This window comes from Suillus discolor, assembly GCF_016758755.1.
Source record: "Suillus discolor strain FC423 chromosome Unknown F5147scaffold_18, whole genome shotgun sequence".
NCBI classification, from domain to species: domain Eukaryota; kingdom Fungi; phylum Basidiomycota; class Agaricomycetes; order Boletales; family Suillaceae; genus Suillus; species Suillus discolor.
This window is the reverse complement of record NW_024541265.1, coordinates 534,159-549,447: the sequence shown is the minus strand read 5'-3', so window position 1 is coordinate 549,447 and position 15,289 is coordinate 534,159. Positions and strand designations below refer to the sequence as shown.

The 15,289-nt window shown below is 47.7% G+C and overlaps 7 protein-coding genes across 7 annotated transcripts; 3 read left to right on the top strand and 4 right to left on the bottom strand.

Annotated features, from left to right (window-relative positions):
* Window positions 1-603: 603 nt before the first annotated feature.
* F5147DRAFT_687269 (RNA ligase-domain-containing protein) lies at window positions 604-3,573 on the bottom strand. The gene is made up of 6 exons (XM_041436829.1): window positions 3,500-3,573; window positions 3,043-3,452; window positions 2,726-2,986; window positions 1,981-2,671; window positions 1,781-1,928; window positions 604-1,730 (listed from the first exon to the last, which is right to left on the bottom strand). Exons 2-6 carry the CDS (start codon window positions 3,433-3,435, stop codon window positions 731-733), a joined length of 2,493 nt encoding a protein of 830 aa, XP_041294689.1. The 5' UTR covers window positions 3,436-3,452; window positions 3,500-3,573; the 3' UTR covers window positions 604-730.
* A 118-nt stretch (window positions 3,574-3,691) lies between these two features.
* Window positions 3,692-4,953, bottom strand: F5147DRAFT_633556 (vesicle transport protein). Its single transcript, XM_041432845.1, has 5 exons — window positions 4,767-4,953; window positions 4,619-4,710; window positions 4,384-4,562; window positions 4,252-4,333; window positions 3,692-4,207 (listed from the first exon to the last, which is right to left on the bottom strand). Exons 1-5 carry the CDS (start codon window positions 4,786-4,788, stop codon window positions 4,166-4,168), a joined length of 417 nt encoding a protein of 138 aa, XP_041294688.1. The 5' UTR covers window positions 4,789-4,953; the 3' UTR covers window positions 3,692-4,165.
* An 892-nt stretch (window positions 4,954-5,845) lies between these two features.
* Window positions 5,846-6,616, top strand: F5147DRAFT_772046 (uncharacterized protein; the record flags this gene model as incomplete). The annotated part of the gene is made up of 4 exons (XM_041441311.1): window positions 5,846-6,189; window positions 6,236-6,412; window positions 6,465-6,555; window positions 6,608-6,616. The coding sequence occupies 4 exons, from the start codon at window positions 5,846-5,848 to the stop codon at window positions 6,614-6,616; spliced, it is 621 nt and encodes a 206-aa protein (XP_041294687.1).
* Window positions 6,617-6,961: 345 nt separating this feature from the next.
* Window positions 6,962-7,463, bottom strand: F5147DRAFT_687259 (uncharacterized protein). Its single transcript, XM_041436828.1, has one exon. The coding sequence runs from the start codon at window positions 7,170-7,172 to the stop codon at window positions 6,993-6,995; it is 180 nt and encodes a 59-aa protein (XP_041294686.1). The 5' UTR covers window positions 7,173-7,463; the 3' UTR covers window positions 6,962-6,992.
* A 327-nt stretch (window positions 7,464-7,790) lies between these two features.
* Window positions 7,791-8,491, top strand: F5147DRAFT_651502 (uncharacterized protein; the record flags this gene model as incomplete). The annotated part of the gene is made up of 2 exons (XM_041433542.1): window positions 7,791-8,057; window positions 8,114-8,491. The coding sequence occupies 2 exons, from the start codon at window positions 7,791-7,793 to the stop codon at window positions 8,489-8,491; spliced, it is 645 nt and encodes a 214-aa protein (XP_041294685.1).
* A 618-nt stretch (window positions 8,492-9,109) lies between these two features.
* Window positions 9,110-10,742, bottom strand: F5147DRAFT_103596 (uncharacterized protein). The gene is made up of 2 exons (XM_041428034.1): window positions 10,566-10,742; window positions 9,110-10,502 (listed from the first exon to the last, which is right to left on the bottom strand). Exons 1-2 carry the CDS (start codon window positions 10,731-10,733, stop codon window positions 9,300-9,302), a joined length of 1,371 nt encoding a protein of 456 aa, XP_041294684.1. The 5' UTR covers window positions 10,734-10,742; the 3' UTR covers window positions 9,110-9,299.
* A 1,801-nt stretch (window positions 10,743-12,543) lies between these two features.
* On the top strand, window positions 12,544-12,847 carry F5147DRAFT_573707 (uncharacterized protein; the record flags this gene model as incomplete). Its single annotated transcript, XM_041431173.1, has 2 exons — window positions 12,544-12,682; window positions 12,729-12,847. Coding segments are annotated over 2 exons (258 nt in total), but the record flags the coding sequence as incomplete, so codon positions are not given.
* Window positions 12,848-15,289: the final 2,442 nt, after the last annotated feature.

Below are 15,289 nucleotides of genomic sequence, written 5' to 3'. Positions count from 1 at the left end.
CATCTTGGCGTGCGGATTCACATTTCGGGGTGTTTAATTCAGCAAGTCTCGCAGACAGGCAGGACGCAAATAGACGGGCTGGTCACCAGTCTAAGGACGCAACTCCATATGTGCATTTGTCCCCACAAGCAAGAAGTATGAGCCATCAACCTTGTCAAACTGGCCCGTCAGTTCACGTATCTCGGGGTTGTACACCCCATCTCAGTTGAACCACACATTATCACCTTATACGTGCTCGCCCGCTCATTTCCCGGTACAGTGAGTAAGGAGCAGGTGGTAGGTAAGAGACCTGGTGTTAAGGCAAGGAGGACAAGGATGTATGGGATTGGGGAGTGGGAGGGCGAAGGTACCTGATGTTACACTGAAACCAACAGCAACGGCCACGTTGGAACTGTCACTAGAACCAGGACCGGAATCGCTGTTCTCGCCTCTGCCTCCATCAGAATTCGATTAATCTGATATGGATCAATATTTCCGCTCCCCACCACCAAATCCTTGTCTCCAGCCTCAGTTCTACCCCGCCCCTTTCCTATGATGTTCGAAGACGGCGTTCACGCTGAAGAAACGGCATGCAAACTGAACGTGGACTGTAACTTAGCGCTGAGTTCTCAGTTGTGTGTATTATTGAATTGGCGTTGATACAATTTAATCAATGGCGGATTGATGAGGGGGTATACGTTGTACAAATGGCCATGAGGCTATCACTAAAAGAAACAAGACCACAGCATCTTCAATTAAACAGTCCTTTGATTCTTCCTCGCGCTGTCAGCCCTTCAAGTTCGAGTGAGCCGATTCCTGATCTCTTCCCAAAGCGCCATACTTCCACAAGAGCCTTCGCTTCAAAAGGGAGTACCTCAGGATCGCTTGTTCCAACCGTTATGTGCAAAGCATTTCGGTTTTCCTCCGACAGTTTCGACACAAACTCACACCCTTCCTGATCTGCAGAAGAGTGATTGTCCGGTGAACCGTCGAGCTCGAAGTCATCCACAGCAATGGCCATAATTCGTTCGTTCCAGACCAAATGACCGAGAGTGAAGGTGAACGAGGGAGGAAGTGCCATTTTATGGAGTTGTGAGCACCGCTCCCAAAGCTCAATGGCATCGGGGAGGGATTTGATGTGCACTATAGTGATATGGGGGCGCACGGTGACACGATGTCCCGCAACGAGGGCATTCCAGAACGTTTTCCCATTTTCTGGTACGTCCGATGCGTTTTCCATTTGTTTCCCGATGACATCAATGAGATCAACTTCTGGCAGGAGTCCGAAGTAGCGCGGCATGGGTTCTTCATCTTTCTTTTTCTTCTTCTCTTCTTGAGGCTTTTTTGTCTGAGGCATGTAGTTACGGGCCTTGCACACGGCCTCGTCGATCTCATCTGCACTTGGCTGTCGAAGACCAAGGATGCTGACGCAGGCAGCGACTGCACGGTCTACAGTTTTCTCAAGGGTATCTTCGATGTCCATTTCTATCCTCACGTCTACCTCTTCGTCGGAAAGCTCCTCTGAAGCACGGATAAACTGCCATATGACGTCTTCGTGCGCCTTAGCCAGGGTGTCAGCACGAAGTTTCTGGTGCTTATCACCACGCGCAAAAACTCTGTCACCACATATCCGATGGATTGTTGCTTGAGGCCGATCGAGTGACCAATTCAACGCGAGGAGACGAACAGGGGGGTCCATTTTGGCAACGGCTTCGCGTAGGGAGTCGCGATGTTGCTTGAGGTGGTTGTTCCTGCAGCAGGTTAGTACGAGGGCGATCACGAGATCCAGCATGATCCATACTTGTCGGCTATAACAGTATCATGGTGCTCCAAGAGGTTGACAACATTCCTGATGAACGCGGGAGCAGATTTTTTCGCTTGTATATCGTCACTCTGGGTGTGTCCGAAATCGAATAGAGAAGTGAGGGCAACGGAAACAGCGGTCTTGCCTGTGAAGCAGAAACTGTAAAGAAAGGCACGAGACAGAAATTGGGTGCTCACCACACCCGGGAATGGCAACAGGCAAAATTATCGTCTTCTCAAACTCCTTGGTGGTTGGTGGCGCCGCATTTTGTACGGCCAACCCCTTCTTCCCTTCGCCGGTCTCCATCCATTTCAAGAATCTCTCGCGAGTGGCGATGATGCCTTTGCCTTTCAAATATTCCGAAAACGCACCAGGATTATGCCTTATTTCCTTCTTTACCCATTCGACATAAAGGTGGGTATCCTTTCGCTTCAACTTCGACTTCGGCAATTTGGCGTCGTTGAGCGATCCTTGTGTTGACAACAGAATTTTGGTGACTTCCCGCCAGTCGCGATACATCATGTACGGTTCATCAAACTTTACTTTGAAAAAGAAAGAGGATCCTGTTGGGTAAGGAGGACGCGCATTGCGAGTGGTAGAGCCCTGCTTTGGATCGATGATGTGCGTACGGACTACGAATCCCTCAAGTGCTTCGCCGTTCCATTTCCCAGTTTTCGCAATATCGTCGGTGACGGATTTCACCTCTGAAATCGAGTTCAGGGTGATGACAGGCGTCTTTATAAACCCCCATTCTTCTGCGAATGCGTCGACCGTTTCTGTAGGCATAGTATGAAATTCCTTCGAAGTCTCGTTTATTCCGTGGAGATGTAGACCCGACTTCTCGGCAGAATAAGGAAGTATATGCTCCTCGAAGCTGTCGTCGCAAAGCTGTGAAGTAGCAGTTAGTTCTAGAACTTTTGTTTGCTTGTATGCATCACATACCTCAGCGATGGCTGTCCACTGCTTATCCCACAATCTCGATGCCAGCTGTTCCTTGGTTTTGCCCTTTTCTTCCAAGTGCTTCTCGAGCCACCGATGGCCAACCTCGGAATGTGTTTCTGACACCCCTTGCATCGGTCCCAGCGCATGTTTGGACGTGACGATCAGCTTCGAAGGAGAAAGGGAAGCAACAAATATGATGCATCCGTTAGATTTGAGTGATAGCGTATATGTGGGTCCTGTGTGTAAGGAGAGTGTTGACCACTGCGAACGAATTCCAATGAGACGATGTCAGGCGGTTTGACATGGAGACAACTCACATCGGTCCACGGGACCTCACCGATGTTGAAAAACTTATCATAGCCTCGAACTACGATTTGGTACTTTTGCTCTCCATTAGGGTCATCTCCACATGGAAGTTCACGGCTGAATAGACCTCTCGCTAGCGTTGGAAATGGCGATGGAACGTCATAATACTTGAACTCGTTCATCTTCCAGCTTCGAACAGAGATGGAAGGATCCGACGGCGCGGTATACACCGTTGATCGTACTAGCTTGGGCGACTTCTTTGAGAGTCGGTGTAGATCATCGATGAGCTGAGAATCCTCCGCGCGCATGCGAGTCATAGTATGTGCCTGCAAAATGCAGGTGATATAATAATGGAATTGCAAGGACTCCGAGCTGAGGATATGTAGGAAATGGCTGGTCTTCATTAAGATTGTGCGCTTATCTGTTCTTATAAGTCACTTATTACATAACTAGCTATACTTGGCACACCTAGTCAGATCCAGTCAGATTCCAAGCCCTCGCCATTTGATTGCTTCAAGCTGGTTTTTCACTGGTGCTAATGCGACCGGCCTTGGAACCGTATATGGTGGCCAGTCACAGTGGTCTGTCCATGTCAGTATCTATGCTCGAGCCACACTATAATATCTTGAATTCAAGGTCTGTCTCGCAGTTGCTGGCTCCGGCAAAACACTTCATATCCTATTCATGTAAGAGTAATCTTGGCACGGAAGATCAGTTCTCACCGACACCTTCGATAACTTCCGCAACCATTCATGCCATGTAAGTAAGCCCACATTGTCCTAACCTCTATCCAGCGGTATTGTTGATCAGACGAGGAAGGGCGGATTCGCATTCCGCAACCGTGATAAGCTGTCCGCCATGCGTGTAGCTGATTTCCGTCTAACCGACTCGCTCCCCGATGACGCTGAAGCACGCTCGAACAGTGAAAAGAGAACATCCAGTGACGAATTGATTGCGGTCACATGAGAAATTCGACCATGATGGAGGAAGAGTATAACCGTGACCCGCTTAATCAGTATAAGACATTCAATGCCGCTCAGGAATTATCTCATGGACATGTATTGAGATAACCATTTGTAAATGCCGCTGTAATTCTGAATGGGTATATAATGTTGGGTGAGCTTGTTCGCTGTGTCACACAGCCGACGTCCTTGAACCCGCTATACGATCCACGATCTGCTCCGGTTAGTTTAACTCAAACGTTGATAAATGACACTTACAGGTCGAATGTATGGCAATGACAATAGGTTGCCAATGAATGGCAATTGACGCAGGAATGTCACGACCACGGGGAAGAAGTCACTGAACCTAGCCATCAGGTTCAATTCTTCGTTATGAAATGCTCCACGTACCCAAACAGGTTTAAGAAGCCAAATATCTCAACAATCATTCCAATGAATGCATACTTCATGAACACGAGCAGAATACCGCCAATGAAGCATGCTGTTCCTCGAAGCTTTTGCTTTCGCGCAAAGAAGTAGAATGTCTTCTGAGGGCCAATAATCAAGGTAAGACCGGATAAGAAGAGCATCTGTGCAAGAGCTTGGTGTGAGCAAAAAATGGAAGACGGGAACTGGGGTTATATACATTTCCTAGCGCTAGCAAAGCAGCGTCGAAGAACAACATGACACCAAGGAACATGAATAGTATCCCGAAGGTCGTAAGGGCCACGCCAATTTCTAAGATCATGATTCTCATTCAACAACCAGAGCAGACAGAGCTTGGGTAAACTGACTTTGCGCATCAGACAACCACATGTCTCCAGAATTCAAAGTGTTTTATGCGAGAACTTCTGGTATTTTTGAAAGCGTAGCTATCGCTGGAGAGAACGGTGGAATGAGAATTAGACTGCGTGGCGAGTTGTGCCCTGGCAATGACACTGGACAGGGTTTGTGAACGCGCGGAAGCAGTGTGTGACTGACACGTCACATTGTTTGAAGTTCTACTTTATGGAAAGCAGGACGTCGAGTATTTGTAATAAACAGTAGTAACCAACGGGACATTCGAGCGGATATTGACGTTTACTAGCTAGCGTGCGGAGCTTACTAGTAAGAAACATCGTACAGCCGCGGGACGGGCAAGGTCCTATAAGCCAGTGTCAGCCATCCAATTCACCAACAGGATCACAAGTTATTCTCTCGAGATGGGAGTTACTTGGTGTACGGCCGTGGAGCCTACTATGTGGATAGTCACAGGTATCATTCCTGAGCGGTCCTACTAACTTTCATATGTCTTTTTCAGGCCCTACCACGGCCAACGATCGATCAACTATATACCGACCTCATTTCTTCTCGTCGCTCGACCCTCATCCCAAATATTCTCGTCAGTTGTCTATGCTACCGCACTGGTAAGTCTCCTTTCCCACCGAGACCTATGATATTACTCATCCTGTGACCTGCGTTGACGCTCTTTCAAAACGGAATCCCAGTCCGCATCATCGATAAAGACCACCACCCCCGCATCGGACAGCGTGGTGCTGGAATATGGGTTTGTCGTACATCTACTTGTCACATCCCGTGATCTCATTGAATGGATGCTCTATGTAGTCACGCTCCCTCGAAGTCTACTACTTTCTGAACGTTTCAGAAGTCAATAGTAGCCCTCCCGGCCGTTCATACAAGCCTGGGACGTTGGAACCTTTGAAATACTCACCGATTGTCCCGCATCTGGAACCTACTCCAGCAATACCATTCGTGCATAACACCGTCGCTTAATCAAACCTGCATGTTGATTCAATTTTCAGCATGCCTTCAAATTGATGGGTCAACAGCTCCTAGATGTGATTCTGCGACACTGTTTTCTTGTTCTGTTGATATGGGCACCGAACTGCACTCATTCGAACAGTGCGACGAGGGCGTCACTGCTATTCAGCAAAGAACGGCATATCAGAGACTTTTGATAGCAAGTGGATCATCGGCGCTGACGGTGCTAAAAGTGAGGCGCAGTTTAATCCCTTGGATGAACGGGACTGAAGGTGTTTTTGCAGGCATAGTGCACAAGCAACTTGGACTCACATTTTTGGGTGAGACTAGAGACGATATCCAGATTGTGACTGGGGATATTCGTTTGACGGGTGTTGGCCTCGATAGAGTGATATGTGCTGTTTCTAAACCAGTCTTGAAGCATTGGCACCTGTTTGGAAACTTTAACAAACAAGGGTATGTTCACTTAAGGCTTGGAGATGTGTATATTGACGGTATGCAGCCTCTCATTGTGTGCAACAGATGAAATTGGTGAGGACGGCTGGCAATTTTACCTTTACGGCCGCGAACTAGATCTCACGAAGATAGCTGAGAGCGAAGAGCTTGTCTTTGAGACCATCGCGTTGTTGATACTAACAGAGATTACATTCAAGAAGGTGGTCTGGATGAGCGACTTCCGGTACCTTTTGTGTTCCTGTCTGTGTTGATGCATGTTCATCGATTTGTTCCAGGGCCAATATCTGGATGGTGAATAAGTTTAGCAACCTGGTTAACCTAAGTTCGGCGTCAAATCCTAACTGTGATCTGATCAGTACATCAATCGTATGTCTCTCATACATGTGCAATACAGTCTACTGATATACCCGATGGGTAGCGGGTCTAACTAAAATACAGCATGAAATCTATCCTACCTCTCATAATAAAATAAAAAACATATCTACCCTGCAGGTCATCACAGTGTGGTCGTTAACGGGATAATAGTAAATAAGAAATGTGTCATAAATGGAAATGGTTGTCTAAAGGAACAGTTATCAAAAAGAACCTACATCGGCAGATTCGCCAGGTCAGCTTTTTCGATCATGATCACGTTCGTGTCGTTAAGCTTTTCGTCAGAGTCCGTGCTCCGTCGAGCAGGATTTCTGGGGTCGTTGTGTTCTGGTTGGGGTGTGTGGTCCGTGCTGCGGTCATGGATTATTGACACTGAAATGAACTGAATATTCAATAGAGACAACTGTCAAGAGGAACCAAAATACTGCGGCTCATCCTTTATACTCATGTGAGCCCCCATGGATGGCCTCCACGGATGTCTCTATTGAGCTGACACCAGCGAGACCAATTGCTGATCCAAATTGAAGACCGCTGTTAAAGACAGTGTTATGGACGAAGGTGTGGCTAGCAATGTTGTAATTACAGCGATTGGAACGTGTTAATGAAACCATGACAATTGGACTTACTTTGTGTGCGTATACGTCAGCATGACCCCTCGCTCCTTAGAGAAAAAGCTGGGAATATGTATGGCCAACAGTCCTCAGGTTTTCCCCCGCCAAGCGCCAGGCAAAAAGACAGGCCTGTCAGAATAATCCATTTCGGACTGAGGATCTGGTGCACTCGTAGTCTGCAGAGGATGAACCGGACACATATTTGCTCCCTGACGTTACTGAAGAGGAGGTGTTAGTTGCCTGGTTTTCTGATGGGGAGGACGAGAACGAAAGAAATGAGTGGTAAATATTGTAGCAGCAGATATCTAAATGGCACTCTTACGGTGCACGGTGTCCTGATGTTGGGCTTACTTATTATGGGTAATGTGACAGTGACAAAACGAGCACGGCCGCTGTCCTGCTTTCCATACTACTTACATTAACATTGTAGCCTACTACTTTCTAATAAGCACGGAGCGTTTGATCCCGCGGAGCCAATTCGCGTCAACCCCACGTGCGCGCTCCAGCTGAGCGCCATTCGCTAATCCTGCCCTTGCGATCTCCCTGTCTCCTATTCCCTGCTTTTGAATCTCAGACGCACTGATCTCTCCCCTAACTTGCTACTATTGACCTACCATCATGGCATCCGCATGCACTTTTCACGGTGTCGTCGGCATTAAAAACGCTACTCCCTACACATTGGAACCCAAAAAAAGGTACTGGAAGATGCATGGATTTGTGCCTCTCTCTCTTGACGCCGACGATGATATCGGAGACCTTCTCGTCTCTGTTTTCACTTTCGGTGGCACCACAGCGCAACCTGAAGATGGCAATTATTTCATCAATGCTCGCGTCATTACCAGCACGGCAGATGAACACCTTTCTCTCGAACTGTATTGTGTCGACGTGCGTCGCATATGGTTGTTGTTGACTCGCTGATACAACTCCTTGATAACGTTTAGGAGATGCAGCCTACAGATAGTGGCAGAGCCGTCCCTACTCTCATTGTTGTCGGCAAAGTTTCCAGAGGCTCTTCTGACCTCATCAACAGTCGTGCTTTCGACATGGACATCATGCAGTATGGTATCAAGCCGCAACAACTCGCGCGCATCCGCTGCTTCTATCCTGAAGATCATCCTCGCCTCTCGAGGACACCACTACCTACCGCTGAGAAACATATCATCGTTCAAGGCTGTATCTCCGAGCTCCTTCACAACCGATGTGTCGTCCGTGTCCATGATATCACTCTTGGTCCTGGATCCGGCGTTGTCGAGTTGAACAGATCACCAAATATATATGCGCATTTTTGTTGTCACGGTGAATGGGGACTGAGATTATGATAGTAGCACCGGGTGGATATATACACATTAATATCGTATATTGGGTATCATCCCGTAGCAAATAGTCGTTCCTTCTTGTTAGGCGCCAGTGCCTCACATTCATTTGACCCATGAGCTAGATTGTTTAGATTCCTCCCTGTAAACACTATCACCGAGCGCTCGACGCGTACGCGTATACCGAGTTCCATGTCGTTGGAATTGCGAGGCGATTTTGCTCTGAGCTCTGCATCGACGGGGTTTTTGGAGCCGTTAGAGCCTTTGGAGTGGCTCTTGGACTCGAACTGGGAGCGGAGACCGGACATCACTTTTTTCTGCGCAGTGAGTGTGGGACGCGCGACGATCACGTTTTCCAAGTTTTGAGTATGCGGCTCTAACATTCCTTTGCGTATTTGGGTGATCGGAGCGGAAGAAATGGAAAGAACGAACATCGGACTATGCTACTATCTTCGAGGGAGATGACTAGTACTCAGGCTAAGTGTTCTACATAGGATTCAGATTGCCTTGTAATACTAAGAGCACTCAGGTTCAACGCTGTTGCAATGGCAAGAGATCATCACATAGCCATGACTCTAAAGAAATAAAGACTTTGAGACGTCAAATGATAACTTTTGAGTACACTGGGACAGTAAATGGTATCATATTGTCCACAACGGTACACAAGTCGGGTGCAATGACGAAAGAAAAATTGATAATAATGGTATGTATAGATCTGAAATATCGCTCAGTTTAATAAATGAGGGTGAACGAGGAGACGTGTCACGGACATTCCACCAGTCAATTAAGATTCAAAAGCACCAGTATGGGCGCCTCAAACACTCTCTCCGCGTCGTTGTTGCTCCTTGGCGGCAATAACTCTATCATACGACTCCCTCAACGGACTTCGGTGCGCAAGGATGGACACGTGTGCACTAAGGTAGGGTGGTGGGAGTAGTGGGTGCACAGTTTCAAGGTTGGTGTACAGACTAGCTGCAGGAAAATGCGAGGTATATTGCGGTGTTGACGGACGGGTGGTGGGAAGTTGTGCAAGTGATGACAACGCTTGTACAGAGCTCGATGAAGTTGATGACATGGATGACAGGGTACGAGTGCGGTCGTGTACAACCTTGAATTGGAGTGGTTGGATATGTGCTTGACTCGGAAGAGTGACCACCGAACGTGCGGATGATACTGATGTCCTGCGATTAGGTGGTAGAGCATGCGCAGTCTTGATACTAGATGGCGAAGTGCATATTCTATCCTCCGTATCATAGGTCTGAGTACCGGATATGTGCGCTGGAGCAGCTTCAGATGTGATGGTGAGTGGAGCGAGAGGCACCATCCGTGGTGTCACTGGAGCTGCATGGCCATATGACTGACCTCGGATAAGTGGATGTGGGCGTAATGGTGCATCATTTCTGCTTGTTGTCGAATGAGTAGATGGTGGGCGTGTGACTGACTGGCGTTTGTGCGGACGTGAACGATGAATAGGCGAAGTGTTCTCTGAGCGAGTCTCCATGATACGGCGCTCAGGAGAAGGGTGCTGAGAGAGATTAGACTGTTTCACTGGATGTCTGGATGTGGCTAGTGCTGGAGCCGGTGATGCACGTGCAGCTGACACAGCTACAGCTGATAACGCTCGAGCTGGTGCATCGGAAGGACGGATGGTAGGCACCCGTGACATAGAAGGCGGTTGTGCTCTTGGAGTTTCCGGTCGATGTATGAGTTCATCAATGGGCGGGGCCGCGGGGAGCGAATGTTTGTGCGTCTCGACCGGTGTTTGGGACCTGCCACTGTCGGAGCTCACACTGCTCGGAGTCGCTGCCCCACTCTCGCTAGAGATCCACTCATCGTCTTCATCCGCACTTTGGCTAGCGATAGTAAATCCAGCTTTAGGTTTGCCAGTTGTCGTTGCCTGCCGCTGGTTTGAGGGAGGTACATGCCGCTGTGTTTGAACTGGTAGCTGCTCCCTTGAAGCAAGATGTGTCGAGCTATTTACTCGAGGAGGATACGGCGAAGTATTTCTTGAATGCGACTAAACGAGAGAGATCACGCGGTTCAGCCAGATTTTTGAGGGGTTAGTATTGATGTGACGTACATCATGAACTAAGCCGTTTTTCTTCGTTCTTTCGGCTTGCTTCGCTGGAGCAGGATCCTTCTGCGTGAAGTGAAGGTTCAGTGCTGCTTTGGAGGAGCCTCCCGACGATGAACGGGAGTGTGTACGAGGGAGGCCCGTTGCGCCAGCGCGGTGAGCTTTGGGAGGCATGTAAGAAATTGAGCAGAATTATTGGGTCTCCGCTACGTGATCACTGTAATTTGCAGTCCCGACAACAAACAACAACGTTTCATGCCCACTGGGGGACAACGGACGTTTTGTTCCTTCAGAATGGTACTTGGGAGTTTGAGGCTTGTGCGAAGCATTTGTGGGTTCATCTATCACCACGCCCTTCATGCCACCTCAGGGCTGCTGAATCTCGTGTCCGACACAACTTTTTAGGCCCCGAGTTTGCGTTTCTGCATGCATTTTCTCTGTGAAAAGGGACATCAGGAAAGCCAACGTCTGCTTCATGACGTGAAGCTGTTCGACGCTTGCCCCACCCGCCACTTACAATAGTAAGTATATGATCCAAGGCTGAAAGGCACAAGTCTGTAAATAGCTACTGTCCGAATATTTCATCACAGGACGAACACCGGGAATCGGAGAAAGTTCTCCAGTTCCGTCAGGTGCGTTACGATCCTCATCGTCTGGCACGGATATCTAATATCACGCAACTATCACATAGGGGGAGATCCAATTGAAATCATCAATCCTTTATCCTTCTATCCCCCAGATCATAACTGTGAATTGTAACAGTGAAGTAAAAATACCCCAGGCGCATCACACAGCTGAGGGAAATACCCGTAGAATGATTTCGGGTCGGACGTCAGGATTGCTTTTTTGAATGCCTCAAGGAGTATCACATCTGAGTTTTTCAGTTATTGAATCCCGGCGTACCCATCCGTATTCACTAGTCGCTGCGTTTTCCTTTGCGGCACTGCCGCTCTTCTTTTGGCCCTCATCATTACGAGGCGATCCAAAGTCTCTCCCCGCGACAGGCACCCCCTCCATATAAATATCAGTCCTTTGTTGGCATATACAGTCTGGAAGAATATATATGGTGGGTCTACATATACCAGTGATCAGAGAATCGACCAGACTTTTTTTGAGGTGACCTGATCCGTGTTCTATTGATGGGTACTGGAAGTGATCGTATGCTCCTTTCTAATCTGAGCTGCAGCTCATGTCTTTTCACAGCTATATCGTGGAGCGGAACATGATTGTGTTGCGCTATGAATCAGTACCAGGATCTCATAAAAGATAAGTTTTCCATCATGTATTAAAGCAGATTCCTCACTTCGCCAGCGTGATATCCACTTGCGCAGAATCCGGACCCCTCAAGGTTTCGAGGCACGTTCAGGGGCTAGTAATCACGTACAGCATATGCCGATGCCTGAGCAGCTTTATTGCAGTAAATATTATGGGGATCACGTTTGGATACGAAATGCAGTCGGCAGAGAATAATTGTTTCTGCTGTCGCGCAATCGGTCAAAACCCTTACGTACGGGTAAACTCCTCAGAGAGCGGCTATTCTCTCAACATTTCCTTTTCATGAGTTGACATTGATTCTATCAAGTGTAGGCTGGGGGGTTCTTCAGTTGGACTTATCGCCGCCTGGTTTCCCGGTGCAAGCGTTATGCATTGATGCATTGTACTCAAGAAAGTCGATTTAAAAGGTGCTTGATGTACCTTTCGAATTTACCAAATTGAAGATCGTGACTACTCTCACAATTTATTACAGGTAAAAACATTGTAGCTAATTTGATTTAGGAAGCGTGGACTACTCCACAATCTATGGTGTCTGACTGCTTGGCGCAAATAGGCGAGAAAGATGGCCTTGAACCACGGAGTTCCCAATCAATACGGCTGCGGCGACGGCCTCAGGCCACATCGGTGAGCGCTATCAAACTCTTTCTTCCACTGCCTCAATATTTTACCTGTCCCACTTATAGCCGCTCCATCCAGAAGTTCAGGCCAAGCCCAGTCTGAAATTAACACTGTTGTAGTAAGTTCGACGAGGCCGACATACGTCAAAGACAGACCTTCATTACCTTATTATGAAGCTATCCTTGTAGACATGCTAAGCTGGAACCCCGTAATACCACTATCACAGGTATGTATCATCACATCAAGAGTTGATGGTTTATTACTCTGGTCATGCAGGGATCCCTCATATTACGTTAAGTGAGGATACAATTCAGGGCTACTTGATACCAAAGGATTTGTACTTGCAATTCGACTACATTCAGCGATGGATCTCACCAACTCTGGCAGGAACATAGGTAATCATCATTTACTGGTATGTGGTTTCTTCTTTTCGTTCTAAACGCAAACCCGCATCCTTGCAGGGAGATGAGGAGAGGTATCTTGACCCAGGTAAATTCTGATCCGAGAGGTACTTTGGCTTAGACTCACTGAATTTGGGTCCAAATACGAACGAACCGATGTTCGGCTTTGGGCGAGGATGCTCCCAACGAAAGACGAGGAACGACGTGTTAACTTTGGACAGGTCCTGTATGGTATGTTGTGAGCTGCTACTGTTTCGATCCTCGCAACGTTTGTATAGAGAAGGCGACAAGTGTCGACGGCCGTTGGATTGAAGCTTACAACTGGGATAGCGATGTTCGTCGATTATGTTGACCTTTCTGGTTTTGCGAGCTCATCCACATACAGATGCCCCGTTCATTTCCGTTGCGCGTTTGTATGTCATTCTGTGCAAAAGGAGAAGTTGGTCAGAGAAGGCACTTGACCAACCCCTGACTGACAAGCTTGATGTTTTTTTATTTCACATAGCACTGCAATGCGGGATGAATGGCAACTCCCTTTGCTTCTAAACCCGACACCAGACAAAATAGGTACGGTCAAAAAGTAAGTACCACGACGGTGCGTCTCGCAATGAGACAAGTCTGCTATATTCAATCTCATAACTACGATACTGGATACCTATCAATAATGACCGATAATCCGCAGTCACAACGGACCGTGCCGCATTAACGTTGCTGCCTGCAATCAGCTGCAATCGTTCCACTAAATCTCTCGCCTTCGTCTGAGATAGCAACGCTCGGCTCGACACCGAGAACGTGCTGGAACGCGGGCCTGGATGTGCCAAAGAAGAAAACTTTTTGCCCACGTGGAAATAGTAGTAGCATCTTTTCGCCGCAGCGCGTATCAGGTATATCGGAGCTAAGCTTAAAGCATTTTGCCTAAAAATATCAACCAGTACGGGCGATGTAAAAGCAGTACATCGAGGAGGACTCGGGCTTACTATCCGTATCCTCTTAGCTTCAAACACTGCCGACGTTAACGGTCCTCGTCGCCGAGGTCTGTCTAAAATTAACCAGCAAGACGTTTGTAAGAGATAGAATCTGTCTGCAGTAAGTATATGGTGTCATCGTCCTGGTGTGCTGAATGATCAGGCCTCAGGACTCGCTTTGGTATCTGCGAGTAATCTGGTGCACTATATAGGAATCATTAATAAGAAAATGAACTAAGAAACAGGAACTGACAAGGGGACTCTCGCGGTAAAACCGCACTGTCTGCATGGATACCTCGAGTTCCTCTGAATCCCAGGTCCCCGACATGTGCGCTTACATGCGATATTTATCATATCGACCGTCGGATGGTAAACGCCATTTATATGGAGGGTCTGATACCTTTTCGCTTGTTCGATGACGGTCCGCGTCAGACGTAATGAGTGTGCACCATAAACGAAGTTAGCAACCGACAATATTGTCTTGCAATATTTTAATTCTCATGCCCTCAAGACAGATACCTCGATAGCATCTATCTTTGTGGCGGATTAATTTCGTCGTCAGTTTCTTTCGGACTGCCGCGCTGTATGCCACATCGCCTTAGGCCATATACTTCCGCCTATCGGGCCCAGGAAGGCCAGAGCCGCGTAACAGCAATTGTACGAGTACCTGATTGATGAATCAATTGGTGCGTGTAATCGGTTGTAGTGGGAAATCTCCCTAGTTGTCCAGGTTCGAACCTGAGTAGGATAATATACCACTACTAATATCATGGTCCGGGTCGGGGAAGTATCGACCTGAGCGCTTTCAGAGTTTTCTCAGGCTACAATTGGAAGTCCGCGGCCCTGTGCTATTGAATCAATGTCCTTTCTCTGATACACTCTTTTTCTGACGAACATTGCCTGAAACTTGCTAAAGCAACACCTAGCATCCTGGCTGTACACTACTGACAAACTCCATTTAGTTCATTCCCGCCAGTCACCTAGTCTGTCATAGAAGGCACCAGGCAATATCAACTTGAAATAACAGGTCAATCCGAATTTAATCTTACATGCGCCGGGCTGGACGAGAAGTTGGCACCATAGAAGTTCCTCAGTGATGAATGTCGTATTCTCGCACTCCTTGGATCATATGCACATCTTTCTAGCGGCATGGTCACACTCATTCGTCGAACCACTGCTGTTCCCCTAGTATTTTACCGAGACACCATCTAAACTTGGAAGCCTGGGGATCTCCAGGAGATAAGCTCAGGGACGAGCACCAAGAAGGTATGCAGAATCCTCAGATCTGGGTAGTTGATTTACTTATCAAATGTCCCTTCACACGCTAGGACACCACCAGGCTGCCCGATCATCAATCTACTCCACAACACGATTAGTACGAAAGCCGAGCTTGACCGTATCGTTCGAAATAAGTCTCGCAATTCAGAAAATACTTTTCGGCGTCAAGTCTGTTGAGTCTCAGAAATGAAGG

Excerpts from the sequence above, each read along its gene's own strand:
- F5147DRAFT_687269 (XM_041436829.1), bottom strand. The coding sequence starts at position 3,435 with ATGAAGACCAGCCATTTCCTACATATCCTCAGCTCGGAGTCCTTGCAA. Across the intron at positions 2,672-2,725 it reads AGTGGACAGCCATCGCTGAG|CTTTGCGACGACAGCTTCGA; the intron begins GTATGTGATGCA and ends GCTACTTCACAG. Across the intron at positions 1,929-1,980 it reads TGTTGCCATTCCCGGGTGTG|GCAAGACCGCTGTTTCCGTT; the intron begins GTGAGCACCCAA and ends TCTGCTTCACAG.
- F5147DRAFT_633556 (XM_041432845.1), bottom strand. The coding sequence starts at position 4,788 with ATGTGGTTGTCTGATGCGCAAA. Across the intron at positions 4,711-4,766 it reads GTGGTTGTCTGATGCGCAAA|AAATTGGCGTGGCCCTTACG; the intron begins GTCAGTTTACCC and ends TCATGATCTTAG. Across the intron at positions 4,334-4,383 it reads GGCTTCTTAAACCTGTTTGG|TGACTTCTTCCCCGTGGTCG; the intron begins GTACGTGGAGCA and ends GGCTAGGTTCAG.
- F5147DRAFT_687259 (XM_041436828.1), bottom strand. The coding sequence starts at position 7,172 with ATGGTTTCATTAACACGTTCCAATCGCTGTAATTACAACATTGCTAGC.
- F5147DRAFT_103596 (XM_041428034.1), bottom strand. The coding sequence starts at position 10,733 with ATGCCTCCCAAAGCTCACCGCGCTGGCGCAACGGGCCTCCCTCGTACA. Across the intron at positions 10,503-10,565 it reads AAAACGGCTTAGTTCATGAT|TCGCATTCAAGAAATACTTC; the intron begins GTACGTCACATC and ends TCTCTCGTTTAG.